Raw genomic sequence first — 20,651 nt, 5'->3', positions numbered from 1 at the left:
TAAAATCCGATGTGTGAAATATGTTTCTTGCTTTTATAAGCACAAGAAGAACAGAGTAATCAGTCAAATCACAATGAATCATTACTGAGTCCATACAGCATTAGTACTGCATGGTATGTATAGCAGCCTGCATGTAGTGTCCTTGTGACGCCCCAGCCCTAGCTTGGAAAGGTAAAACAGACAGGTCTAGACGAACTATTCACGACGTAGCTCATACTCCTAGCATTGACTCGATCGATTAGACTGCAGATTCACTGGTATTCGCCAGTCCGATCTCTTCTTTGGTAAATTGATTACTATATAGGGGAGATTATCTTGTATGCAGTGGGGCCTAGCTTCTGTGAGGCTTCGTACTAGATGTAATGTACTGTACTGTGAGCATTGCTCTTTAGGATGTAGGTTCATGAAGTGATCATCGTTATCATCCCGTAGGACTCCGTAGGAGTGAGTTTATCCTCTGACAAACAGGTCTAGCCCTACAAATCTAATTTCAGCCCAATATATCCGAGTCAACAACTCCACCTGTCTTTCTCCGGCCTTTGCAGTGCAAACTACTTTGGCATTTTGGATCAAGAAGATCTATATTACGGCATTATCTTTCTCCTAGGGCCGAGAACAATGCAAGGCTCGAGACCCAGCGCCATCACACCGGCAATGCCGATACAGAGCAAAATGAAGACGGAATTGAACGGATTGATACTATAGTTCACCAACGAGACAAGAACCTCATACACGGATAGCCTCATATCATCGCAATATTCGCACACCCCTAAAGACGAGTAGCCCTCTTATCTCGAAACGCCAATCCAAAAACAATCAATCCATACGTCGCAACGACGCTGAGCGCAATAGGAACAGGTTTGCGCAATCGAAGCGCGCGGGGCACAGAGGAACCGGCGAGAACAGTCGAAGCGAGCAATCCAATCTCTTCAGCGTAGGGCTGATTGTTTCGTAGTCGTACCAAGCTCAATAGGTAGAGTGCGCCGACTGAGAGACCGGCTGCGATTGAGGGGATGGAGCCAGTTCGCGCGTAGCCAATTATGCCACCGAGGGAAGTTAGGGCAGATAGGGCGCCGGCGGAGGTGATGGTGAAGTCTTGAGAGGGCTATGAGTTACGCATTTGTTAGCATTGATTGATTGATTGTTCTAGCTGTTTATGATATCATCACAACGGAACAGAAGGTCTCAAGAATACAAACCATTATGACGTTGACTTTCTGCTTAGAGTCTCGTGGGGTTCAATTCGGATATTATACTTTCTGAAGAGAAAAAGTAGAGAGGTGAAGGATGAATAATCTTCAGATGAGGTTTGTGTAAGTTGAGAGGTGTTGCATGTTGACGGAGTCCGTTGGTGGATTCGCTCTTACGATTGGATTGGTCCCACTTGTGCCTCGGACCGCTTTAGGAGTGTAAGTCGGGGATGACAACTTCCGATGAAGTCACGTGTTGTTATTTGCGTTGACCATTAGAATTGCCCCTTTCTTCTATTGCTGATTGTTACTTATTTTACTGTTCTGTCCAGCAATTGAAAGTATACTATAAACTTGATACGTATGTGGCTTTGTGATTTGACCTTAGTCATTACGTTCCCCATCGATTTGAGGAATTCAATTCTTTACAAGCGATCTACTGAACGACTGTCAAAGGAATAACGTAGTCTCAATTAGATATCTGCCTATCCGTAATCGTTAGAAGCATTACTCCCCTCCAAACATTCATCTGCATTTCTGTTTCTCGTGCCCTCCGTAGGTAAGATCTCGATTTCGACAGAAGCTTGCGGACCGACCCGCACTCCGCGTCTGCATGCCCCACCTAACCTTCCCGTGATCTCCTGCATAGAGCATTTATAATCGGACTATTGCATGGATGGTATAACGGGACCTTTGGAGATATGAAGCAGGCACTAGCATGGGTAGATTCATACTAGGAAGATGCATGCATCGAATGCACAGTTATTTCTCACTCATCTACAGGGATACGACGTTCAAAGACAGAAAAACGATCATATGTATTAATCTAGAACAGGACGCTTTTAATAGATGAAAGGACGTGCCTACCTTTCAGGTCAAGAACATGGAACCAACCTTTAGTACGCACGATACACCGGTAAACGAAAAAGCCTCACTCGTAATCGTATGAGCTCAACGTGGATGACGAGTTTTGTAAATTAGAGACACCCGCATGAACACGCTGAGAGTATAACAAGGGATGAAGGCAACGAATAGGATGATATTCATCAATCAGCTTTGCGAAGGAAGAGGCAAAGTATAACCCCTACTCACCGACAGATGACCGTAAAAGGGTATGAAATGTGTGTCGAGAAATGGAAGTCACGTTTTGTGCAATTCTCGCGTTCTGGCCAACGATTGTATATTTGATACGTGTGGGACTTCCGAGACTTTCGAGTCCAGCACTTGTTGTGCCATGCTAAAACACATCAGGGAAAAAGAAGTGTGCTTTTGTTTCTCTTCAAACAAAGGTGGTACTTATTTGATATAGTGATGTCGAACTTAGCTTGTTTTGTCCAAGAACGACCCACTAGTTATAGTTTGCGTCCGGGTTTTGCGTCTTCTTGGAGAGAGGGCGTTCCTTAACCAGAAGCATCAAGAACATCGTCAGAATTCGTCGTTGGACGGGCAACTGCTGGAACAGTAGCATCGCTAAGAACAGTCTCCCTCCCCGCTAGATGAGGAGGAGAGTACGCATATCTCGGCAAACTTGCCATTTTTTCCTCGGGGCTTGTCTCGTTGTCGGAATACACCAACCTTGTCTTTGACTTGTCCTTTTCCTTTTTCCCTTTCTTTTCCTCCGCTGGTGTAGATGGCTGCTTTTCAGTTGTTGGTGCCGGTGTTCCCTGACTTTGTGCAGTTTCTGCTGTTTTAGCAGCTCCGGATATTAATTCGTCAACTGATGTCGATAGTTGTGCGATAGATACGGCTGGTGTAGTGGTTTGTGGTGGAGAATATTGGCCATATCCTTGAGGAATAGAGGGAGAGGGCATACCAGGAAGTGGATGCTGCATTGGAGGTAATGGATGCGCGATCGCTGGCGTGCCACTGAAGGATGGCCGCTGCGGAAGACCAGGCGCGGTGGGAAGACTGCCTTGACGGGGAGGAAATTGTGGTAGGTTATGGGGAGGCGTGTGTGTCCTTGCGGGTTGCTGTTGCTGTTGTACATATGGATGAGTTGATGGAGTAGTTGCTGCGTATGGTGTTTGTCCAGGTTGAAACTGGGGCGGAGAAGCATAGGGTGGAGCGCCATATGGCTGTGGGGTTGGTGGTACCTGTTGCCCATTCGGCGGGAAGTTTGGATACACAGGGCTCTGAGTATGTTGATAAGGAGGATTAACGGTACCGTAGGGTGCTGCAGGATAAGGATATTGATTGGGTACTGGAACACTGGGCGCGGATTGTTGAACAGGGGGGGTTTGATAAGTCTGACTCTGCTAATCATCTAGTTAGCACTGAAAATTTCAAATGTTTCGCTTTTGGGAACAAACACTCACAAAACCACTTGGAGTATGACTAGAACTTTGACTTGCGCTCTGTCCAGCTCCAACAGGTGTGACTGAACCACTACTTGCCTCCGAAGGCTTACCGTCAGTAGCCAGTTTCGCCTTGTGCTCCGCCAAACGCTTCTTCAAATCCGAAATCTCCAGTTTTGGTTTCTTCGCTGCACCACCATCTTTCGTAACTCCCGGTGGAGGATTTCCCGTAGCTGCACGGCGCTCAGCTTCAGCTTGCTGAAATTGTGCGAGGACACGCTGGTTGTGAGCTTGGATGACGTCTTCAGGGACACCTTCCATGCCAAAGATCTCGATATCAAGACTTGATCTGTTGGGTAAAGCATTGTCGACTTCACTTAGCTGTTCTTTGTGGACTTGGCTCATGTGAACCGAAAGACCTATAGAAAATAAATTAGTTTCTCACGCCGAACTGTTAATCTCGCTGGGAATGTTGTCATACCTCCAGCGGTATTCAATCTTCGCCCACATCGTTCACACTTGAAATGTTTCGCTTTCTGATGCGATATTAGGATTTTCAGATCGTCGAAATCCCGTTCGCAGTAGTAGCACCAAGGTCGGGCGAGTAATTCTTCGAGATCCGGATGACCGCGCTTCTTCTTACCCATTATGACCGAAAAATTTGATTATTATCGGCGCTACCTGTTCTCCGGGAGTAGAGATATAGACGGGATCAATTATAGATGCTGATGCGTAGGTCGTGGACAAGTATTTGATGGACGAGCGCAATGATGAAGGAAAGATTGAGCTAGAAACGACATTGAGGTCAGCGTCAGATCACGTGATACTTATGTATTTTATCCACTATCGTTACTGATTACCAACCGTTTTTTAAGAGCCAATAATATCTAGTGGATAACTGCTTATATCTTGATACTGTAAAATCATTACGCTTCGACATTAAACGATCAGTTTCATGATATTAAAACGTTTCTATGAGTAACTACGGGACTAGCCCTGAAAGGCAATGGTAACAGAATTTATGCGTCGAACCTGGAATGATGCCAGAATTCAAATGCAAAAAAGTTCCCAACTTTTGCCTACCGTCCGGAACTCCTGCATTGTACCAGGACGCTTAATGCACAAAACAAGATGCGAAAGTGAGAACAAAAAAGGAAAAAAAAAGCGATATGTTACAAAACCGACGAGAATCGCAGTCATCTTTTTCAATTCGATGTGCTAAATATCGGCGAAGAAATAGTAGCCATGCAAAGCCAAGAATTTATGTTCATTCGTTTTCGCTCAATCAATGTGTTCAATGAGTTGTGACAAGAATCAAGATTGAGGTTGTTCAAGGTCGTCGAGTTTGTGGTCCATTTTGAGGAGGATGAAAAGGCCGGAAAGCATAAGGATAATTCGCACCAGGCTGCATGTGTTCAGTGGGATCAGCAGCAGGACGGGAGGCCTGATGAAGTTGGAGTGGAAGTGGAGGTGGATGTGGATGTGGGTACTGAGGCTGTCCAAACGGATGATAAGGCAACGGTGGCGGCGGATTTCCGTACGTGTAGAATTGTGAAGGAGCAGTCCAAAGAGGAGGTGGTGCAGTGTTTCTATTGACTTCAGGTAGGCCCGGTAGAGTAGGATTGGGATTCAATGGGGGTTGAGGAATACGCCCGGTAATGGGATCTGGATGCAAAGATGAAAAGATGCGTGAGGGTTGAGGCTGATGAGGCTCACTGGGAGGAATTGGGAAACCCTGCGATCGCGCCGCCGGAGGAGGAAGTGGAGGAGACGAAGAAACCACTGGTGCAATGGTTGTCGTCATGGCAGCTGGCTGGATCGAGACAGGTTGCAGAGAGACACCTGCTACCGTAGCGGTAGTTGTTATCATTGGTGTAACTGTTGCGTCGCTGACTGTAGTGGTATTCGCGGCCCTGCGTCTACGTCTCTTCGCAGGTTTTCCTTGCTCGCTTGCTTTGCGCTGTTCCTCTGCAAGCCTATCTGCTTCCATCTGTTCTCTTGTTCGCTTAGGATTGCGGACTCGTCCGTCCCCATGAAATTTTGACCAATGATCAAGCATAGCTATTGTTCGGCGAGGATTTTTGGATTTGGCGATCTTTTCACGACGTCTGAGTTCTTCTTCGGTGACTTCTTCGCCAGGTTCCATAAGGTTTGAAGGCAAAGCAGCGAGGGCCGGAGGTGCTCCTGGAGCTGCGGGTGCAAGGGCCGGTTTGGGCGCGGATGCGATGTCAGCTTGCTCTGGGCTGGGAGCAGAGACAAAGCCAATAAAAGGGGCCTGAGTAACAATAGGAGCTGATGATGCAGTGGTTTCAATTCCAGTTGAGAGGGTGCTGTCGGTTGGCGTGTCTCCAGTCTGAGTGATAACTTGTTCAGAAGTGATCTTGGAGAGCTGGCTCGCCTTTGACGCTCCTCCGCGCTTTTTTCCACCACGAGCACGTGGACCTGGACTTGGTGGCGCTGTCTTGGTTTGAGGTTTTTCGACTGTCTTGCTGACAGCAGAACGAGTGACACGCTTGAGAGGCTGTCCATCCAGATCGGAGTCATAAGCTGGCGTGCTATCGTGGACACTTGCTTGTCTCAGGGCTGCGACCTCGCCTTGAGGTAATTTACGCTTTCGAGTCGTTGATCCTCGCGATTCAAATGGAACCAATGGTGGATCTTGGAATCGAGGAATATATTCTTGTCCGTGTCTCGTCATGGTCTTGAAACCGTCTGGATTGGGTTTGTTCTTTCCAACTTCGCTTTGCATCTTGCGTAACTGAGCCGGAGTTGGTCGAAAACCGCCTTGTATAAAAGGATCTTGAGATTTGAACGTCGTTTCGCTGTTCACATCATTTTTCTTGGGATCATGTATCGAATGATCATACTTGTAGCCATACAGCGCTGCTTCCCTCTTATCTTGGAATACTTTAGGCGGGTCCAATGTTCGGGGATTAGCCGATTTCTTAGTTTTGGTGCTCAGTCTTTTGTTAAGTTCTTCAATAGCCATCCACTCATCTTGCCAGGTCTTCAGAGCATGGTAAACATTCTGGGATGCAGCGTAAAGTTGGTCTGTGGACATGGATTCATAGTCGTTGAGCGAGATGAGGAATTCTTCCACGGGAGTAACTTCCAGAAACTCTCCTTTCTTCGTTGTAGTGCTCAGATATGGATTAGGGCGGTTTCGTTTCCTACCCTTGGCCTTTTTGTTTGCCTTTGAGTCGTCGAAGACATAGCCCCAGGTCTCCTCAAGTTCCGCCGTGGTATCGTCGTAATCAGGGCTGAACTTGCGGGCATCATGCAATTTCCAACATGCCATAAGGCTCTTTTCTGTGTTGCGTGCCCGTTCCTGCTGACGTTCAAGGTCATGCAGTTTACTATCGAGAGAATCGGCAGCCCCGGCATTCAAGTCAATGTCAGGAGTCTCCGATCCTATTGGTGTTAAGTCCACTTCAGTCACAGGAGCTGTGACGGCAGCAACGTTGCGAACAGTCATAGTGTCGTCTGAGTCGTTGTCCTTGCGCGCAACATCATGTGCGGAAAGATTGGCAATGCGAGGATGTACAAGCGCAATGTGCTCTTTCAAAGTATCATGATCAGGTTTGACGCCGTCTTCTGGAGCATCGAATGATTCTGAGCACCACGGACAGTTGATTTGATGGTGTACTGAGACTGGAGGAGATAGGGAAACTTCAACTGAACTGTTATTGAAGTTTGGTAAAGTTTGAGATGGTTCTGAGCAGTAACGTTTAATTGGTGGTGAACCGTGGACATCATTGGTTGAATCGGAAGACTGTGTTTCCTCATCATAACTGTGCTTCACGGCCGTAGCCATGGCGGATATTTTGTCGTTGTGTATCCGACAAAGAAATGAGTTGAAACGGAGAACAGAGGTGGCAGGCTTCAAGAGCCACCAACAATAAGATCGCTCGTAGCGATAAGTTGAATCTGTGAAGTTTTGATGTCAATATGTGCTGTTCCTCGGGTTATGTAACCAAGTGACCAATGAGAGTGAAGCAAAAGCTATGACAGATTAAAAGTAAAGCAGGGAAAGGATGACCGAGAAAAAGAGACTGGTAAAAGAAATAACGGTGCAGATTTTGGGAAGAAGAAGAGTTTCGAATAAATTGGACTCCGGACCGTAGGATGTTTTTTTCTTCGGAAAAAAGCATGAACTGTCCCGAGCAAACAGGAAATGCGCAAGATGATGCAGAGGACGATATCTTGCTTGAATTCAGAATGCAGCGCTAAAATTGCATGTCAGGGAAGAATTGGCGTACTCACTAGGAGATAGAAAGTTGAATTTGTAAAAGATGTATGCGAGCCACTGTGACGATTCAGGCTCGCTGGTGTTGTAGACAGTACGTAGTCTTTCGAAAAGCTTGACTAGATTTGTCTAAGTTGACGATTTTTGGATCAAGAAATGAAGTTGACAGAGTACTCTGATAATGAGGATAATCGAGAGATCAAGAAGAAGAGGAACATATGACAGATGAATAGTCTGAAAAGGAATAAGACGGAGAAAAGAAGAGTTGACGATCAAAGAAGAATAGTAGATTGTCTGGTCTGTTGAGGCAAAAGTAGTAAATTCAAATGGGGTTAGCGCCAAACTAGAGCATCTAGCACGATATTGTGTGGTACAATAGTGTAGGGCGTTTGCAGGACACAACAGAAATTTTTGGCCGTCACGAGGGTCGGAAGTATAGGAGAGCACAGAGAATTGTGCACACTGCTTTGACTGGAGGAATCAACGCGACAATATGAAGATATAAACAGGAGGGAGTGTTGAGAATACAAAAAAGATCGAAGCCGCGGCGGATCTTGCCAGACGCTATCCCCGATTTGACCTGGAAGCATACTATAGTGCGGCCAATAGGAGAAAAGATATGATTATTCTTCAGGGCTGAAGGCATTATTTATAGCGACTGATATGGATCAATTGACTATTCACAACTGTCGCGGAGCAAGTGACCGTACATGTACTCTCTATTTTATATTCACCATCAACTGACAGTCTTACAAGCAATGTCCTCAATAACCATCTCTCAGTAGAGGACCCCAGGTTCCATAGAAGGCATCACTGACTACCTAGTAGTGACTGCGCAATCAAAAGATTCAGGGTATGCGAGTTACGTATCACAATACGTATTCGGCATCCTGAGATTCCGATGGCTGGATACTTAGATATGTAATTACCACGCGCTCTACAATCAACCAGGAGAGGTTTATTTCCCAAGGCACACCTACATATGGCTCTGACGAGACCTGAGTCATGCATGTGGGCGACGAGACAGATGCAAACATGCAGGAAATTTCATTTGTTTCGGTGTTTCTCACTTTCTCCATTAGTTATATCTATATCCATGCATACCTCACTGATCTGTAGTATATTAAGCAACAGCTGCACCAACTAGACTTGCATATTTGAGGGAATTGAGTGTCGCTTCATACTGTTCCGTTGCTGGTGATAGGGTCACAATAATACCAGAGTTTCCCTTCCTCGTGCTCATAAAATGCTCCCGAAGTACCATAGTCAGAGTTGACGAGCGAAATGGTATTCTCTTTTGATTCTGAGCCCAAGCTCTCATCACTTCCTTCAGTGCCAATAAGTCGGAATTGATTTGTCGGCCTTCTTGACGCTCTTGAGCAGCCTGCTTTATGGTTTGCATTTGAGTCGCATTGCGGTCGTAATACTCCGCACCGGCCAGGTCCACAAACACCATCTTAGCCCCTAGGCATGGAGAGCCACTCAATTTGAGCACAGTTTCAATATCCTCTTCAGCAGCTTTAACTCGAGCCTCAAAACGATCTTTCTCCGCCTCGGCCGCGTCTATGCGTTCTTGATTTATCTTATAATCCGGGTTGGGTGCCCATTTCCCATCTGGTGTTTGCATGAAGCCTTTCGATTCCTCCTCAACCCTAATATCTGTAGCAAGTTTTCCCACTGGCACAAGTTCAGACTGCCGGTCATACAAGGCATGTCGCGAGTCTAGCAATACCTGACTCACAATTTCCAGTTCAAGCACTGCGTGGGTCCTGGAACTTTGGTCGTGGACGCTCGATGATCCGGTCGCACGCTGTCCAAGCGCCTGAACGAGCACTCGTTTAAATGATTCGAATTCCCAGCACGGTCGTTGAACGATGGGACGAACTCGGACCTTGCCCCCTTCCAGCACTTCTGTTTCTCCGCGAACATGGACTTTGCCGTCAGAACCTTCCCTGATATGGCATTGAGCACGGTTATTAAGAAGATCAAAAGCTGATTTGTTCCGCAGTTCGAACACGCTAAGTCCGATGCCCAGCTGCTGTCCCTTGTTCTCTTTATTGAGGGATTGCAGTGCATCGAATAACTGTTTGGCTGCGGCGAGGCACAATCCTAGCTGCTGAGTATCTTGAAAGTCGTAGCCTAAGATTGTATGTGTTTTCCCGCTGCCGGAATGGCCGTATCCGAAGAAGCTGCAGTTCTCGCCTTTGAGTATATTGTCGATTAGTGGCCATACGACCGTTGTATACACCTTGTAGTTGCTATCTTCTGGATCGAAGATGGTATGAAAAGCTGCCGAGCTTTTCCATGGACTCTCCGCAGACGATGCTTGACGCTTCACAGACACGGAAAACAGGGGTTGAGGATCTGACTGCGTCTTGCGATCAATCTCCCCAGCCTTGGCTTCCGATTGTGAAAGCGGTCGCCATCTCGCAAATACTTTTTAATAGAGCCTGCTTTTCGGGCCGTGGTGGTCATTCTCGGAATATAGCAAAGAGCAAGGAGGACAGTATCTTGTGATTCAGTTGCTGAATTCCGCATTTCAGGTATCTGGTGCTAGCTATATAGTATATTGTCTAGAGATTTAGTCGACAGTCGGTCAACAGGATCACATGCCTAGAATTCCTGTCAAAATTTGCGCAACAGGCCATATGGAGATGATAGAATGAATTGTTTAGGGACCAGAGAGGGGCGGACTAGTCCAATCAAAACTATCCAACATCTCCGCTGCTCGTATACTTCCAAAACTGGTGAATGCATTTTTCAACGGCGGCTGTATTTAATTATTAGTAACCCCGCTTAGGTAACAGCATGTCTGGGTCATGGTGAGAAAGTCGGGGAGATGTGGATGTGGACTCGTGGTTATCCACCCACGCAGTAGCATACGCCAGACTTTGGATTACTTCCACCAACAACTCCATAGCCGCGTATTTTAAAAGCTAAAAAAATCATGCGTACAGCAGTGTAGTACGTACAGTAATCCTTTACTTACATGTTGCCAAATGGCAGCGTCCGCCCTGTCACTCCCCCTACGGTGAAACAAGAAGAATAGAGATATGCCATGAGTTCCCGTGAGGACTGCCCGATGCAAAACTCTATCTTGGGCGGTTTGCTGAGCTTCAGGTGTAACTTCTATCCGCTGCCACAGCCCAAACAGTGCCGAGAATCCCAGCCAAAGGTAAGAATTCGCGGCACAAAGTTTGGTGAACGCGGCGTTTGATCATCAAGGCACTGAGCAGTGTCATTAGTTATTTGGCCGGCTATGTGGTATAAATGTAGCTGGATGGCTTTTAGCATACTAGTGGTTTGGTATGTCAAGTGACAAGATATATGCCACGATTAGAAAAGAGCGTATGGATTAGGGCATGAAAATGCACATGTCCGTACTTCAAGCGAATGGACAGTTTGGCTTATGCTTGGAAGTATCGTCCAGAGCGTCCTGTCTTTTACTTTGAATGCTTTCAAAGGACAATCACCCTCAGCCATTTTGACGGAACACAGGCGTCGGAATTGCGAGCGAGCTAGGGCAGAGACCGCAGGTCACTTCGCGTAGATTGTCGTAGATGATGGGATGGCCCAAAATCCTTGCATTAGCCCTGCAAGCTTTTGAACTACAGCAATGCTGTAGAGACTTGGAAATCAACCAAGTTCGGATGGACTTGTCGCTCCACCATGAGTATGCCTGTCCCAATAGTGCGTTACCGTCCAACCATGTGGTGTCTGATTAAATTTATAGTCGAATAATTAATTGCAATTGTACTAAGTTGGACGTATTCATACTTTGTAAAGTGTAACGTCGATTAATAGGATGAAAGAAATGGAGAAGAGGGTGGTTTGTGTTTACTGTTCGCGTTTCAATGGACGTCATCACTGATTGCAAGCATCATGCTTGCCGATTTCCTGCCAGGTGACTCTTGGCCGAGTGCCAAAATTGCCGCTAGATGCTCATGATGGAGATGAGCGCTCCATCTTGGAGGCATATGTAGAAGAGGAAAGGAGAAATAGGCGCGAGGATGCCTCAGGAAGAACCAAGCTTGGCGCAGATCATAGGTAGCTCCACTCCCGGACAACGACAGCTTCTACTCTACATAACTTACAGTTGACATGTACATGATACGCGACTAGTTGAAGCATTCCCGCGTGCACACTACGTCTTGTATTGATCTCGCATCAAGATACATACAATGCCTCCAAAAGGTACCAAACCCACAAATGATGAGCTGCTAGCTCAATTTGATGATCTCGGTATCGACACGACGGGCAAGTCCTCAGAACAGACTTCGGCCCCTCCAACCACGACAACCACAAAGCCAGCTTCCACAGAACCCTCTACGACAGCTGTCGTGAAGGATCCTCTAGCTGAATTAGAGAATCTCGCTTCTCAGCGACCCAGCACCCCCCGCCTGTCAGCAGAAGCTCGTCGCCCGAAGCCTTCTTCCGGTCGGACAAGTGAAGAGAAGCCTCCTACACAACCCCACGCTGCCGCTGTTGAGGATGAGCAACAGGCAGAAAAGGCCCCGGTCGTACCACCACAAGAAGAGACTAAGAGCTCCGGCGGAGGATGGTGGGGAGGATTCTTGTCGACAGCAACGGCAACAGCTACCGCTGCGATGAAACAGGCAGAAGCGGCCGTGAAGGAGATTCAGAAAAACGAAGAAGCACAGAAATGGGCGGAACAGGTGAGAGGGAACGTGGGTGCTCTTAGAGGTCTTGGTATGTTTATTTCTCGGTTATGCTATTCCCGTTCGCCAACTAACTGCGTATCTTACATAGGAGGAGAACTGCGGACTTTGGCTCTACCAACCTTCACATCGATTATTCACACACTAGCTCCTCCAATCTCATCTCACGAACGCCTACAAATACACATCACGCACGACTTGTCTGGATACCCAAGTCTTGAGCCCATAATACACTCGGTATTCGCGCGAGTCATGTCACAAGTCGAAGGCGGTGATCTCCTCGTCATTCAACGCGGTCAAGAATCCGCTCCTCGTCGAGGAACAGATTTCGGCTTTCAATCTTCAATTACAGGATGGCGCGATGGGCCATGGTGGCGGACTATCACACCCGGCACCCCTCGTAGCATCGCAGCCGTCCCCGGAGTCGTGCCAGGCACAAAACTCGCTCGCGCAAGTGCAGAAGCTTACGCGACAGAATTCTATTCTTTGCGAGGTGGACTTGAAGAAGCCGCTAAGCAAGCGACTGAGGTTTTGAGTGAATCCAATCCCGTGCGAAGCAGCGACATATTCCTTGCGATCCAAGCAATTAGCCAGATCACTCCCAAGGATTTGTTTCAAGCTGGCCCGACAGCGGAAAAGAGTACATCGGAATCCGCCGGTGGCGTAGTCGAAATCGCGGAAGAAGACGAAGAAGAGATCCTGTTCGCTGTCTACCTGCACGATCCTGTTCATGGAATCGCATTCAGCACAATCTCACAGACTATTCCTCGTAAATGGATCGATTGGCTCGATGCATCTGCTCCTGCTTCAGACGATGATACGCGCACCAAGATCCCCGAGGCAATTCAGGATATCATTGAAAGCGGCGGCGTGGATCCACGGGAATGGGTTTCGGAGTGGTTGGAGGAATCATTGAGTCTGTCGACCGGTGTCGTTGCGCAGCGGTACGTTGCACGTCGTATGGGTGTTGGTGAAGGTGGTACTGCAAAGGGGAAATTGAGGGCTGAGCAAGCCACGACGATTGAAGGTGGCGCTGGAGAGGCTGCAAGGACATTGATTTAGTTCAGATGACCAGGGGTTTTTTCTTTGATGTTTTGTTGATAAATGATACTCCACACCAGTCTTTGTATGTTTGACGCAGCTTGCTTGATTTATGTCTATAACGTGTGCCAGTCAAGAGGAATATGCGCTTCACAAGCGCATCTAATTATAAATATCCCGAAGTCTTTTAAGCAATGAAATACCTGAACCTTCCAAAGTTCCGTGTCTAAAAACCCTCTTTCATTAAACCCAGCTAGCAATCAAGTTGCAAATCCCCGCTAAACCCAGAAGGATGCCAGAAATTCGCTTTTAAGGGCGTAACGCTACAAGCATACGTATCAGTGATAATTCCTTTTCGATTGGTTTTCCAAGTCAATGCTCACCTGGTATATCCATCAAGCACGGTCCTAGCATCGGTCCCCCGCAGACTCTCAGCGAGACTTTTCTTGATATCCGACAATTCCGTCGACCACTGAAACTGTCGTACCCGATTCGGTTTCCCTTTTCGCTGTAATGTATCCTTATCCCCGTCTTCATCGCTAGTTCCATGATTACCCACTTCGGCATACAGACTCCCCTTGGTCCATTCATTCCTCAAAGCGGACGTATACCTCACTGGCCTCGATTCCACATCCTCTCTCATAGGAACATTCAAATTATACAATTCGACTTTGTCGCTCCAGTTCCGATAAAGATGCTCAATCACCCGGGTCGATAACCTCGCCGCTGCCGCAATTACTTCGCGGGGTTGCTCATCTTTGCTTCCGAATGATAGTGCGATTCCTCTCTTACCGCAGGTGGCTGCTTCCAGAGCGCCGCCGACAGTGCCTGAGGAAAGGTTGTAGATTGTAGAGGCGTTGCGGCCGTGATTGGGACCTGATATCACAAGGTCGATTGGCCCGCGGTCTGGGAAGAGTTCATAGATGCCTAGTTGGGTGCAGCTGGCGGGTGTGCCGTTGGTGACTACTACCCAGTAATCTTCAGGAGAAACCGGTGCTGAACCAGTGACATTCAAATGTTCGGTTGATGCGGCTGGCGTTGGTGGTAGATGACTATTTGTTGTCACTGCTGCTGGCTTGCTGTGGTCCTCTGTTGCATCTTCCTCGACCCATGTCCCGTCTTCCTGGAAAGAGTCTGGGTGTACATATGTCGCCGTCAACGAGGCGCCGATAATGTGTGCTTTTCCGATCCATGACCGAGACGCGGCAGGGATGGCCACTGAGACCCGATGACCAGCATCTTCTAAAGCGTCTACAAAGGGACGGATGTAGGGTGACAATTTCTGCGACGGAGGACCATCGTCGTTCACGACCTGTTTTTTAGTCAGTCTTTACCCTGGCACCCTATCTGCTTGCTAGTTGGAACTTACTAGGATATGCATGGCTTTGAGGAAACAAACTGGGAAGATCAATCAGATACGCAATGGAAATGAAAGTACCAGATATAGCACTTGTCTAAATAAACCAAATTGCGAAATTGTCTTCTTTCCTGTCTGTATGTACAATTTGTGATCTTTCGAAGAAAGATCATATGGTCTACAGGAATTGTTTCAGCCGGGATCCCTAATCTTGCCGAGGTCCCTTTGTTCACTGCTGTTTCTTTTGCTCAAAATCTCATATTCTCGCGATCTAGCAGCTCTTCTGAAGAAGAACAAGTAAATAACGGAAGGAGAAAAAAAAATGTAGGAAAAGACGCAGCAGGCCTGGAACTTATAACAGCCGTTTCAATGTCTTCACCGAGCTTCCACAAGGCTAAAAAGCTACCCCGGCAAAGTCCAATTGTAGGGCTCCAATCCACAGACATTTCTGTAAATGCGGGGCAATTAACCGGAAAATAATATCGGTACGTCAAATTTATCCAGTAGAGCGGCGAGACGGTAGGAACGTACCAAGTTTGTTCCGTGTTTGTATGGCTATGTGTTTAATGGAACATGTTCAGATAAGCTGTTGTTAAGCACCGTTCGGCGACCAGACCGAAGAAACCTTTTTTATTCCGGGATTTCGGTGAGACTGCGTTGACACCGTCAGGTGAACCTCGAGTAACACCAGGCGGAATCTTACCCTGAAGAAAGTCTTTCAAGCAATCAGTTGCACATCGTAATGCGTCGCCTTTTCTTCGCGACGGCTGCTGTTCTTATGAGTCGCCTCAGCCAGGTGAACAACCCGTCGCATAAGTACACGATTGTAGCTTCGCCGAAGCCATTGTTACATATGCCCGTCTGGGCTTTGCTCGGCAGTTGGGCGATCCTCGTGACGAACATGCAACTCCCGGTCAGTTACTTGAAACTGCGTTCCGGTGAGATGCCAGGTGCATGTCGAGACATGGGCTTCGTCAGCAGAAAAACCCCTCCAGTGACGATCCAGTTCTTCAGTTCGAGTTGAAGTTGCATCGATGCAACCCCAGACATATAGTGGTGTCTACTAGTTATGCGGCTTATAAATTCGCGTGCTGTCTTCTCACGGCAAGGTGATTCCTCCATAGATATGGAACACATTGTAGTCGCCAAGATCAGAGTGATATCGATGCATCAAGGGTGCGATGTGACTAATAGATACCGTATCCTGGCATTCTCACTGCTGCGGTAGATAGGCAGGACGAATAAATCGAATGCTTATCACGCCACGGGACTGCCAGGTTCAGATTGTCGGACAGCAGGAAGATCCAGTTTGCGGAAGGCGAATGTTTCTTGTCAATGCTTGCTCATGATAGTCGTATGACGGTTGGTGGACTGACACAACACAACTAGACGTTTGAGGTGGAAGAGGAGGAAGAGGAAGAAGAGGAAGAAGAACAGAAGGAAAGGATTACTGACGATACTCGTACCCAGGAAGGAGCGACCGACCGAGATACCCAGCTCTACGATGCGACTTTTGAGGCAGCTACGAGCTCTGCAAATTTGAACTGCAAATTTGCGCGTCTTGCCCAGAAAGGTATTATACCATTTTTACGCGCAAATCTCAACGCTCCGCCATTCATAAATCTACTGTGTAGAAGTCGGCACTTGCACGCCCTGCGGAATGGAAAACTCCGGTCACCAATATCCCCAACGCCCGGCAAAAAAGAGCCGGGCGGGCCACCTGATGGGGGAATTTTTTTTTTTTTCCCTTATGGCTTTGCTCTGTGACGCCCTATGTACTCCGTACTGAAATCAATAATATATGCTTTCAAGGCAACTTTTGGAGTCACACAGTGTATCCATTTTCATTTGTTCTGCCTCCGTGGAGTTGATAGGCAGACAAGTCGATCGTGTCTCCGCCTCGAGCCGCGCAAGTGAGCCTTAGAGTTCTGGCACTAAAAAACAAGACGCATACATATTGTTACATTATGTACGCATCCTGGCTTGGCAGCGATATTGATTATTCAAATGAATACGAGATCAAAACCATTCGTTCTATCGCTCTCCTGCAAGATTGCAAATAGAGAAATCTTCTGGTGTGTAACAATCGGAGTCCGTAGAATACAAAATCGAGTTGTCTGTATATCGACAATCATCATTGTACACGTTCTTTCGACTGTATTTCGCATTTTCACCCATCTTCTTCTATGCGTCTACGGAGTACTATCTACTGTTTATTAATTCCATTTTCGATTCAAAGAATCAGGGATTATTGACAAGGGAAACTCCGCTCGGTCCGTTTGGCAGACTGGTCCCCACGCCTGATTACTCAGGCAGCGATTCGACATTTAAGTCTTCTGCCCGTGCGTATTTTTTCTCCATTTCAACAATTTCCATTATTCATCCTCTATAGAGGACTCTTCCCGCCAAATCAAAAGAGGCGCCCCGGTGGAGCCATCGCCAGGGCCCAGCAGGCTTTCCGTGGTCGCAGACCAAGAGGAAAAAAAGGCAGGAAAGACCCGACTAAACCCCGCTTGGTGTGGAAGTGGATAGTCTCAGACAGTCTGAAGGGAAGTGCTTTTCTCCTCTTCGATTACACCATCCTGGTGATTGAACAGAGCTACCACTTCAAGGAGTTTTAACATTTACAATCAAGTACATCGAGCCTTCGGCAATATCAGTCGCAGGCCTTGCTAACCACGCCAGATCGCCTGATGGACTGCGGGAGTGCTGATAATGCGCCGGGCGTCGATCCCAACTTTCTCAGCTCATGGGATTTCAACAACACCTTCTCGGATTTGACCTGGGACCAGAATGCTCTTGACAACCTGCCAGAATTGGACTCGTATCAGGATTCCAACGAAGGGGATGCCGAATTGTTCGACTTTCTCTCTGCCCAGGGCCCGCCCAGTCGCGACAGTCTTGACCCCTCGGTCATTGACGCGACGAGTATCGACTTGAGGTTCGTCTCTTCATCAGTCCCATCTATCACATGATGTCCAGATTATCTAACCCAAGACCTTTTTGTTCTTTAGCAATGCTCCAGTCGGTGTCGCGGACGGTGTGAACTTCGTTGGAGGAACGTTCAGTCCCAGGACGCATCCGTCCGCTGATGACAACTCCTTCCCGGATAATGCGTGGTCTCAGTTCCAACTTTCCCATACCAATGGCCTCGTGATGCCAATGGATCCAGTCTACTCCAATCAATACTCAAAGGCCGCGCTTGGACCAAATGCGCCCGTGATTGTCGGCGAAGGTGAACGGGGGATGGATACTGGACTAACGGGCTATCAACGGGCACGTAGCTTGTCTGCCTATCAACAATTGCGCCAGTCAGTGTCGTACAACAACAATAACAACAGCAACAACAGCAACAACAAACACAATGGATGGCGTAATTCGATCAGCTATACAGCTTCATTCGGACCGACACAGTTCCCTATTTCACCACCGCTAGAGGCACAGTCGGAAAACCCGATGTCTGGTACAGCAACGAATCACCAATGGTTCCCCAGCACTGACATGTCAGTTGGTACAAAATTGACTGATGCTTTTGCGACCATGTCGCATGATGTATCCGTCTATAGCCGATCGCAACCGGTTAAACCAGAGCCTCAAACCGGAGCAAGCAGCCCTTCTATACACAGTACTGGAGGCGTTGCTGTGTCTATCGACTCATACAGTAGCATGGCAAACAACGATTTGCCTTTGTATGCCGAGAACGATGTGAAGGACGAGCAGTTACATGTTCTAGAATGGGAAGAACCCGTCTCGCCAGACAAATCTCTGGAATCATCACCTGAATTTCCCAAAATCAATGGTTTCATGGTTAGTGAGGATACATCTGATATCCCACAAATGTCGCTCGAGCAGGAGCGACGAAATCCTACTAGCTCTCGTCACACCCATTCGGCGCTTCAACCAGCGTCGGTCGCCCGCAGGCGCAAACAGAGGAACTCCTCTGTCGTCAACATTGACAAGATTCAACAGCCAAGACCTCTGCAGATCGTCCAGGAAGATGGACTAGGAGGGGCTATATCGTCGGAAGACTTTGTATGCCCTCCCCGAGGTGCTCGTCGAAAGGGCCCCTTGACCATTGTAGGCAGAGCCAATGCCGGATTACGGCGGAAGAACAAGGACACGTGCGTTCAGTGTCGGCTGAACAAACGCAAGGTATGACAGACTTAGTCGTCGTCTTGAAATGTCACTTTACTGATCCTTGGTTAGTGCGACGGTAACTCGCCTTGCGATGCTTGTCGTCCTACGCTACAAGAGCAGCCTTGCGCTCGAGCATGCTTTGCTAGCATAGTTGAATACGGGACCTGCAACTACATATGTAAGTGAACCGTGCGTGTACCCGAAGACAAGTAAAGAGGTCTAACGATCTACAGCACAACGGGCAATCAATCACCCCACATCTACCTCAGGCGAGCAGCGAATTCGAATCGAGATTCCTTCAGCGTTCGATCTCCAAGAGCTACTGACTTACCTCGGTGAGCGACGCGGCAAATTCAATATACGCGCCAGTCAGTCTTGGGGATCTCTTTACGTGCTTGACCTTGGGGAAACATACAAATTCCTCAAAAATCTGAGCGAGTACAATGACAATTCTCAATCGACATTCCTAGAGTTCATTGATCATCGTGTCATCGACTCGAAGGATAAGACCAAGAATTGGCTCAGCTGCGTGAAGGATTGCGATCCGATGAATAATGTTTATGTAAGTTTTCCCTTCGCATATAAAGTATAGTTCCTCTTACTGATTTCGTAGAAACTCCTCTCGCAATGGAATAACATGCCCAGCCGGGCATCCTACAGTTTTGTCTCCCTGGATGGGAACGCGAATGAGAAGATGATGGATGTTAGCAACAACCAGGATCGTCGAGATATTCTACTTGCCGCTCAATTGTCCCGAATATTTTGTCGTCTACTCGAAGTTGAGGGTTTCCGTAAACTTGAGCGTGATTTTTACAACATCAAATGGAAACGGATCAGCTTGGATGCCCACCTTCGATTCTTGGAAGAGCTAGGACATATTCTTCTGTCACTGCGCTGGCGAGTCTCTTGGTGGAAACGGCTTGGCGATGGAGGCAAACAGCCAGATCCCGGCCAGCAACATTACATTGATCGCGTCGAACTCCTTTGTCGAATCCTCTATGTGTATTACACCAGTGTCCTCACCAAACTTCCGGCATGGTCAGCCACCGACAACCTGAAAGGCAAGTGGTCGCGATATGCGGATACTGAAAAGGAGATATGGGATGATTTCCCAGAAAATCCCACCGAGGCTGGATTCCAACGATGGATGGAACATGGTCGAGAATTGATCGAGGAGGCTGGTAGTCCCATTCGGGTTACTATGATCTCCAAAGCTTGATTGTCTCTCCATTGAATGATGACTCACGATATGATAGCGGCTGTTTTACCTTCTTGTTCATTCTACTCTTTCCACATTTCTTCATTCTTGTGTTAAATTTTGCTATGTGTCTTTTTGTAATAAAACCCGAACCGAAGGACACCGATTCGAGATACCCAGGGCAAGCGAGTTTCATATTGACATTCAACCGGATCTATGCACATTCAGAAGTTGCTTTTGCAAAATCTGATCTGGTTGAATTTTCTTTACCTTTTCATTCGATAGCACATAGTTTATTTTTTTTTGGTGTTGATAGTATAGCATTGGACCAATGAACACTTTTTTCAATCTATTCCATAATATATCAATTAACTATGTACAGCCGTGCTATAAAATCAAACGCCATGTCATGTAGGACTCAAAGCCGAGTCGCTGGGTATCGTATGCGAACCTCTCTACTGGCACTGCACACAGGTCAGATGTGCAGCCAGAACGAGCATCCCTAAGAA

The 20,651-nt window shown here is 47.4% G+C and overlaps 7 protein-coding genes across 8 annotated transcripts, besides 2 other annotated features; 2 read left to right on the top strand and 5 right to left on the bottom strand.

Moving 5' to 3' along the window:
- Positions 1-395: 395 nt before the first annotated feature.
- TSTA_017620 (UPF0136 domain protein) lies at positions 396-1,332 on the bottom strand. Its single transcript, XM_002483877.1, has 2 exons — positions 1,200-1,332; positions 396-1,105 (listed from the first exon to the last, which is right to left on the bottom strand). Exons 1-2 carry the CDS (start codon positions 1,200-1,202, stop codon positions 770-772), a joined length of 339 nt encoding a protein of 112 aa, XP_002483922.1. The 5' UTR covers positions 1,203-1,332; the 3' UTR covers positions 396-769.
- A 652-nt stretch (positions 1,333-1,984) lies between these two features.
- On the bottom strand, positions 1,985-4,131 carry TSTA_017610 (C2H2 finger domain protein, putative; the record flags this gene model as incomplete). Its single annotated transcript, XM_002483876.1, has 3 exons — positions 1,985-3,445; positions 3,506-3,903; positions 3,966-4,131. The coding sequence occupies 3 exons, from the start codon at positions 4,129-4,131 to the stop codon at positions 2,591-2,593; spliced, it is 1,419 nt and encodes a 472-aa protein (XP_002483921.1). The 3' UTR covers positions 1,985-2,590.
- A 502-nt stretch (positions 4,132-4,633) lies between these two features.
- On the bottom strand, positions 4,634-7,298 carry TSTA_017600 (uncharacterized protein; the record flags this gene model as incomplete). The annotated part of the gene is made up of 2 exons (XM_002483875.1): positions 4,634-7,135; positions 7,211-7,298. 2 exons carry the CDS (start codon positions 7,296-7,298, stop codon positions 4,815-4,817), a joined length of 2,409 nt encoding a protein of 802 aa, XP_002483920.1. The 3' UTR covers positions 4,634-4,814.
- A 1,507-nt stretch (positions 7,299-8,805) lies between these two features.
- On the bottom strand, positions 8,806-10,648 carry TSTA_017590 (kinesin family protein; the record flags this gene model as incomplete). The annotated part of the gene is made up of 2 exons (XM_002483874.1): positions 8,806-10,156; positions 10,602-10,648. The coding sequence occupies 2 exons, from the start codon at positions 10,646-10,648 to the stop codon at positions 8,854-8,856; spliced, it is 1,350 nt and encodes a 449-aa protein (XP_002483919.1). The 3' UTR covers positions 8,806-8,853.
- Positions 10,649-11,895: 1,247 nt separating this feature from the next.
- TSTA_017580 (uncharacterized protein) lies at positions 11,896-13,471 on the top strand (the record flags this gene model as incomplete). The annotated part of the gene is made up of 2 exons (XM_002483873.1): positions 11,896-12,440; positions 12,501-13,471. Exons 1-2 carry the CDS (start codon positions 11,912-11,914, stop codon positions 13,469-13,471), a joined length of 1,500 nt encoding a protein of 499 aa, XP_002483918.1. The 5' UTR covers positions 11,896-11,911.
- Positions 13,472-13,532: 61 nt separating this feature from the next.
- TSTA_017570 (acid phosphatase, putative) lies at positions 13,533-15,621 on the bottom strand. Of its 2 annotated transcripts, XM_002483871.1 has the most exons (4): positions 15,511-15,604; positions 14,820-15,459; positions 13,834-14,762; positions 13,533-13,773 (listed from the first exon to the last, which is right to left on the bottom strand). In XM_002483871.1, the coding sequence occupies exons 2-4, from the start codon at positions 14,829-14,831 to the stop codon at positions 13,704-13,706; spliced, it is 1,011 nt and encodes a 336-aa protein (XP_002483916.1). In that variant the 5' UTR covers positions 14,832-15,459; positions 15,511-15,604; the 3' UTR covers positions 13,533-13,703. The 2 variants fall into 2 exon arrangements, with proteins under 2 accessions (XP_002483916.1, XP_002483917.1); XM_002483872.1 differs by having other exon boundaries at positions 14,820-15,621.
- A 587-nt stretch (positions 15,622-16,208) lies between these two features.
- Positions 16,209-16,241: a microsatellite.
- Positions 16,242-17,183: 942 nt separating this feature from the next.
- On the top strand, positions 17,184-20,488 carry TSTA_017560 (uncharacterized protein). Its single transcript, XM_002483870.1, has 5 exons — positions 17,184-17,748; positions 17,822-18,959; positions 19,014-19,122; positions 19,178-19,506; positions 19,558-20,488. Exons 1-5 carry the CDS (start codon positions 17,501-17,503, stop codon positions 20,161-20,163), a joined length of 2,430 nt encoding a protein of 809 aa, XP_002483915.1. The 5' UTR covers positions 17,184-17,500; the 3' UTR covers positions 20,164-20,488.
- Positions 18,130-18,166: a microsatellite.
- Positions 20,489-20,651: the final 163 nt, after the last annotated feature.

The sequence above is a fragment of the Talaromyces stipitatus genome, genomic scaffold, assembly GCF_000003125.1.
Source record: "Talaromyces stipitatus ATCC 10500 scf_1105507295549 genomic scaffold, whole genome shotgun sequence".
NCBI classification, from domain to species: domain Eukaryota; kingdom Fungi; phylum Ascomycota; class Eurotiomycetes; order Eurotiales; family Trichocomaceae; genus Talaromyces; species Talaromyces stipitatus.
The sequence above is the reverse complement of the archived record's forward strand: the minus strand, read 5'-3'. Positions and strand labels throughout refer to the sequence as shown.

Excerpts from the sequence above, each read along its gene's own strand:
- TSTA_017570 (XM_002483872.1), bottom strand. Across the intron at positions 13,774-13,833 it reads GTGCTTGATGGATATACCAG|CGTTACGCCCTTAAAAGCGA; the intron begins GTGAGCATTGAC and ends GTATGCTTGTAG.
- TSTA_017560 (XM_002483870.1), top strand. The coding sequence starts at position 17,501 with ATGGACTGCGGGAGTGCTGATAATGCGCCGGGCGTCGATCCCAACTTT. Across the intron at positions 18,960-19,013 it reads GTCGGCTGAACAAACGCAAG|TGCGACGGTAACTCGCCTTG; the intron begins GTATGACAGACT and ends ATCCTTGGTTAG. Across the intron at positions 19,507-19,557 it reads ATCCGATGAATAATGTTTAT|AAACTCCTCTCGCAATGGAA; the intron begins GTAAGTTTTCCC and ends CTGATTTCGTAG.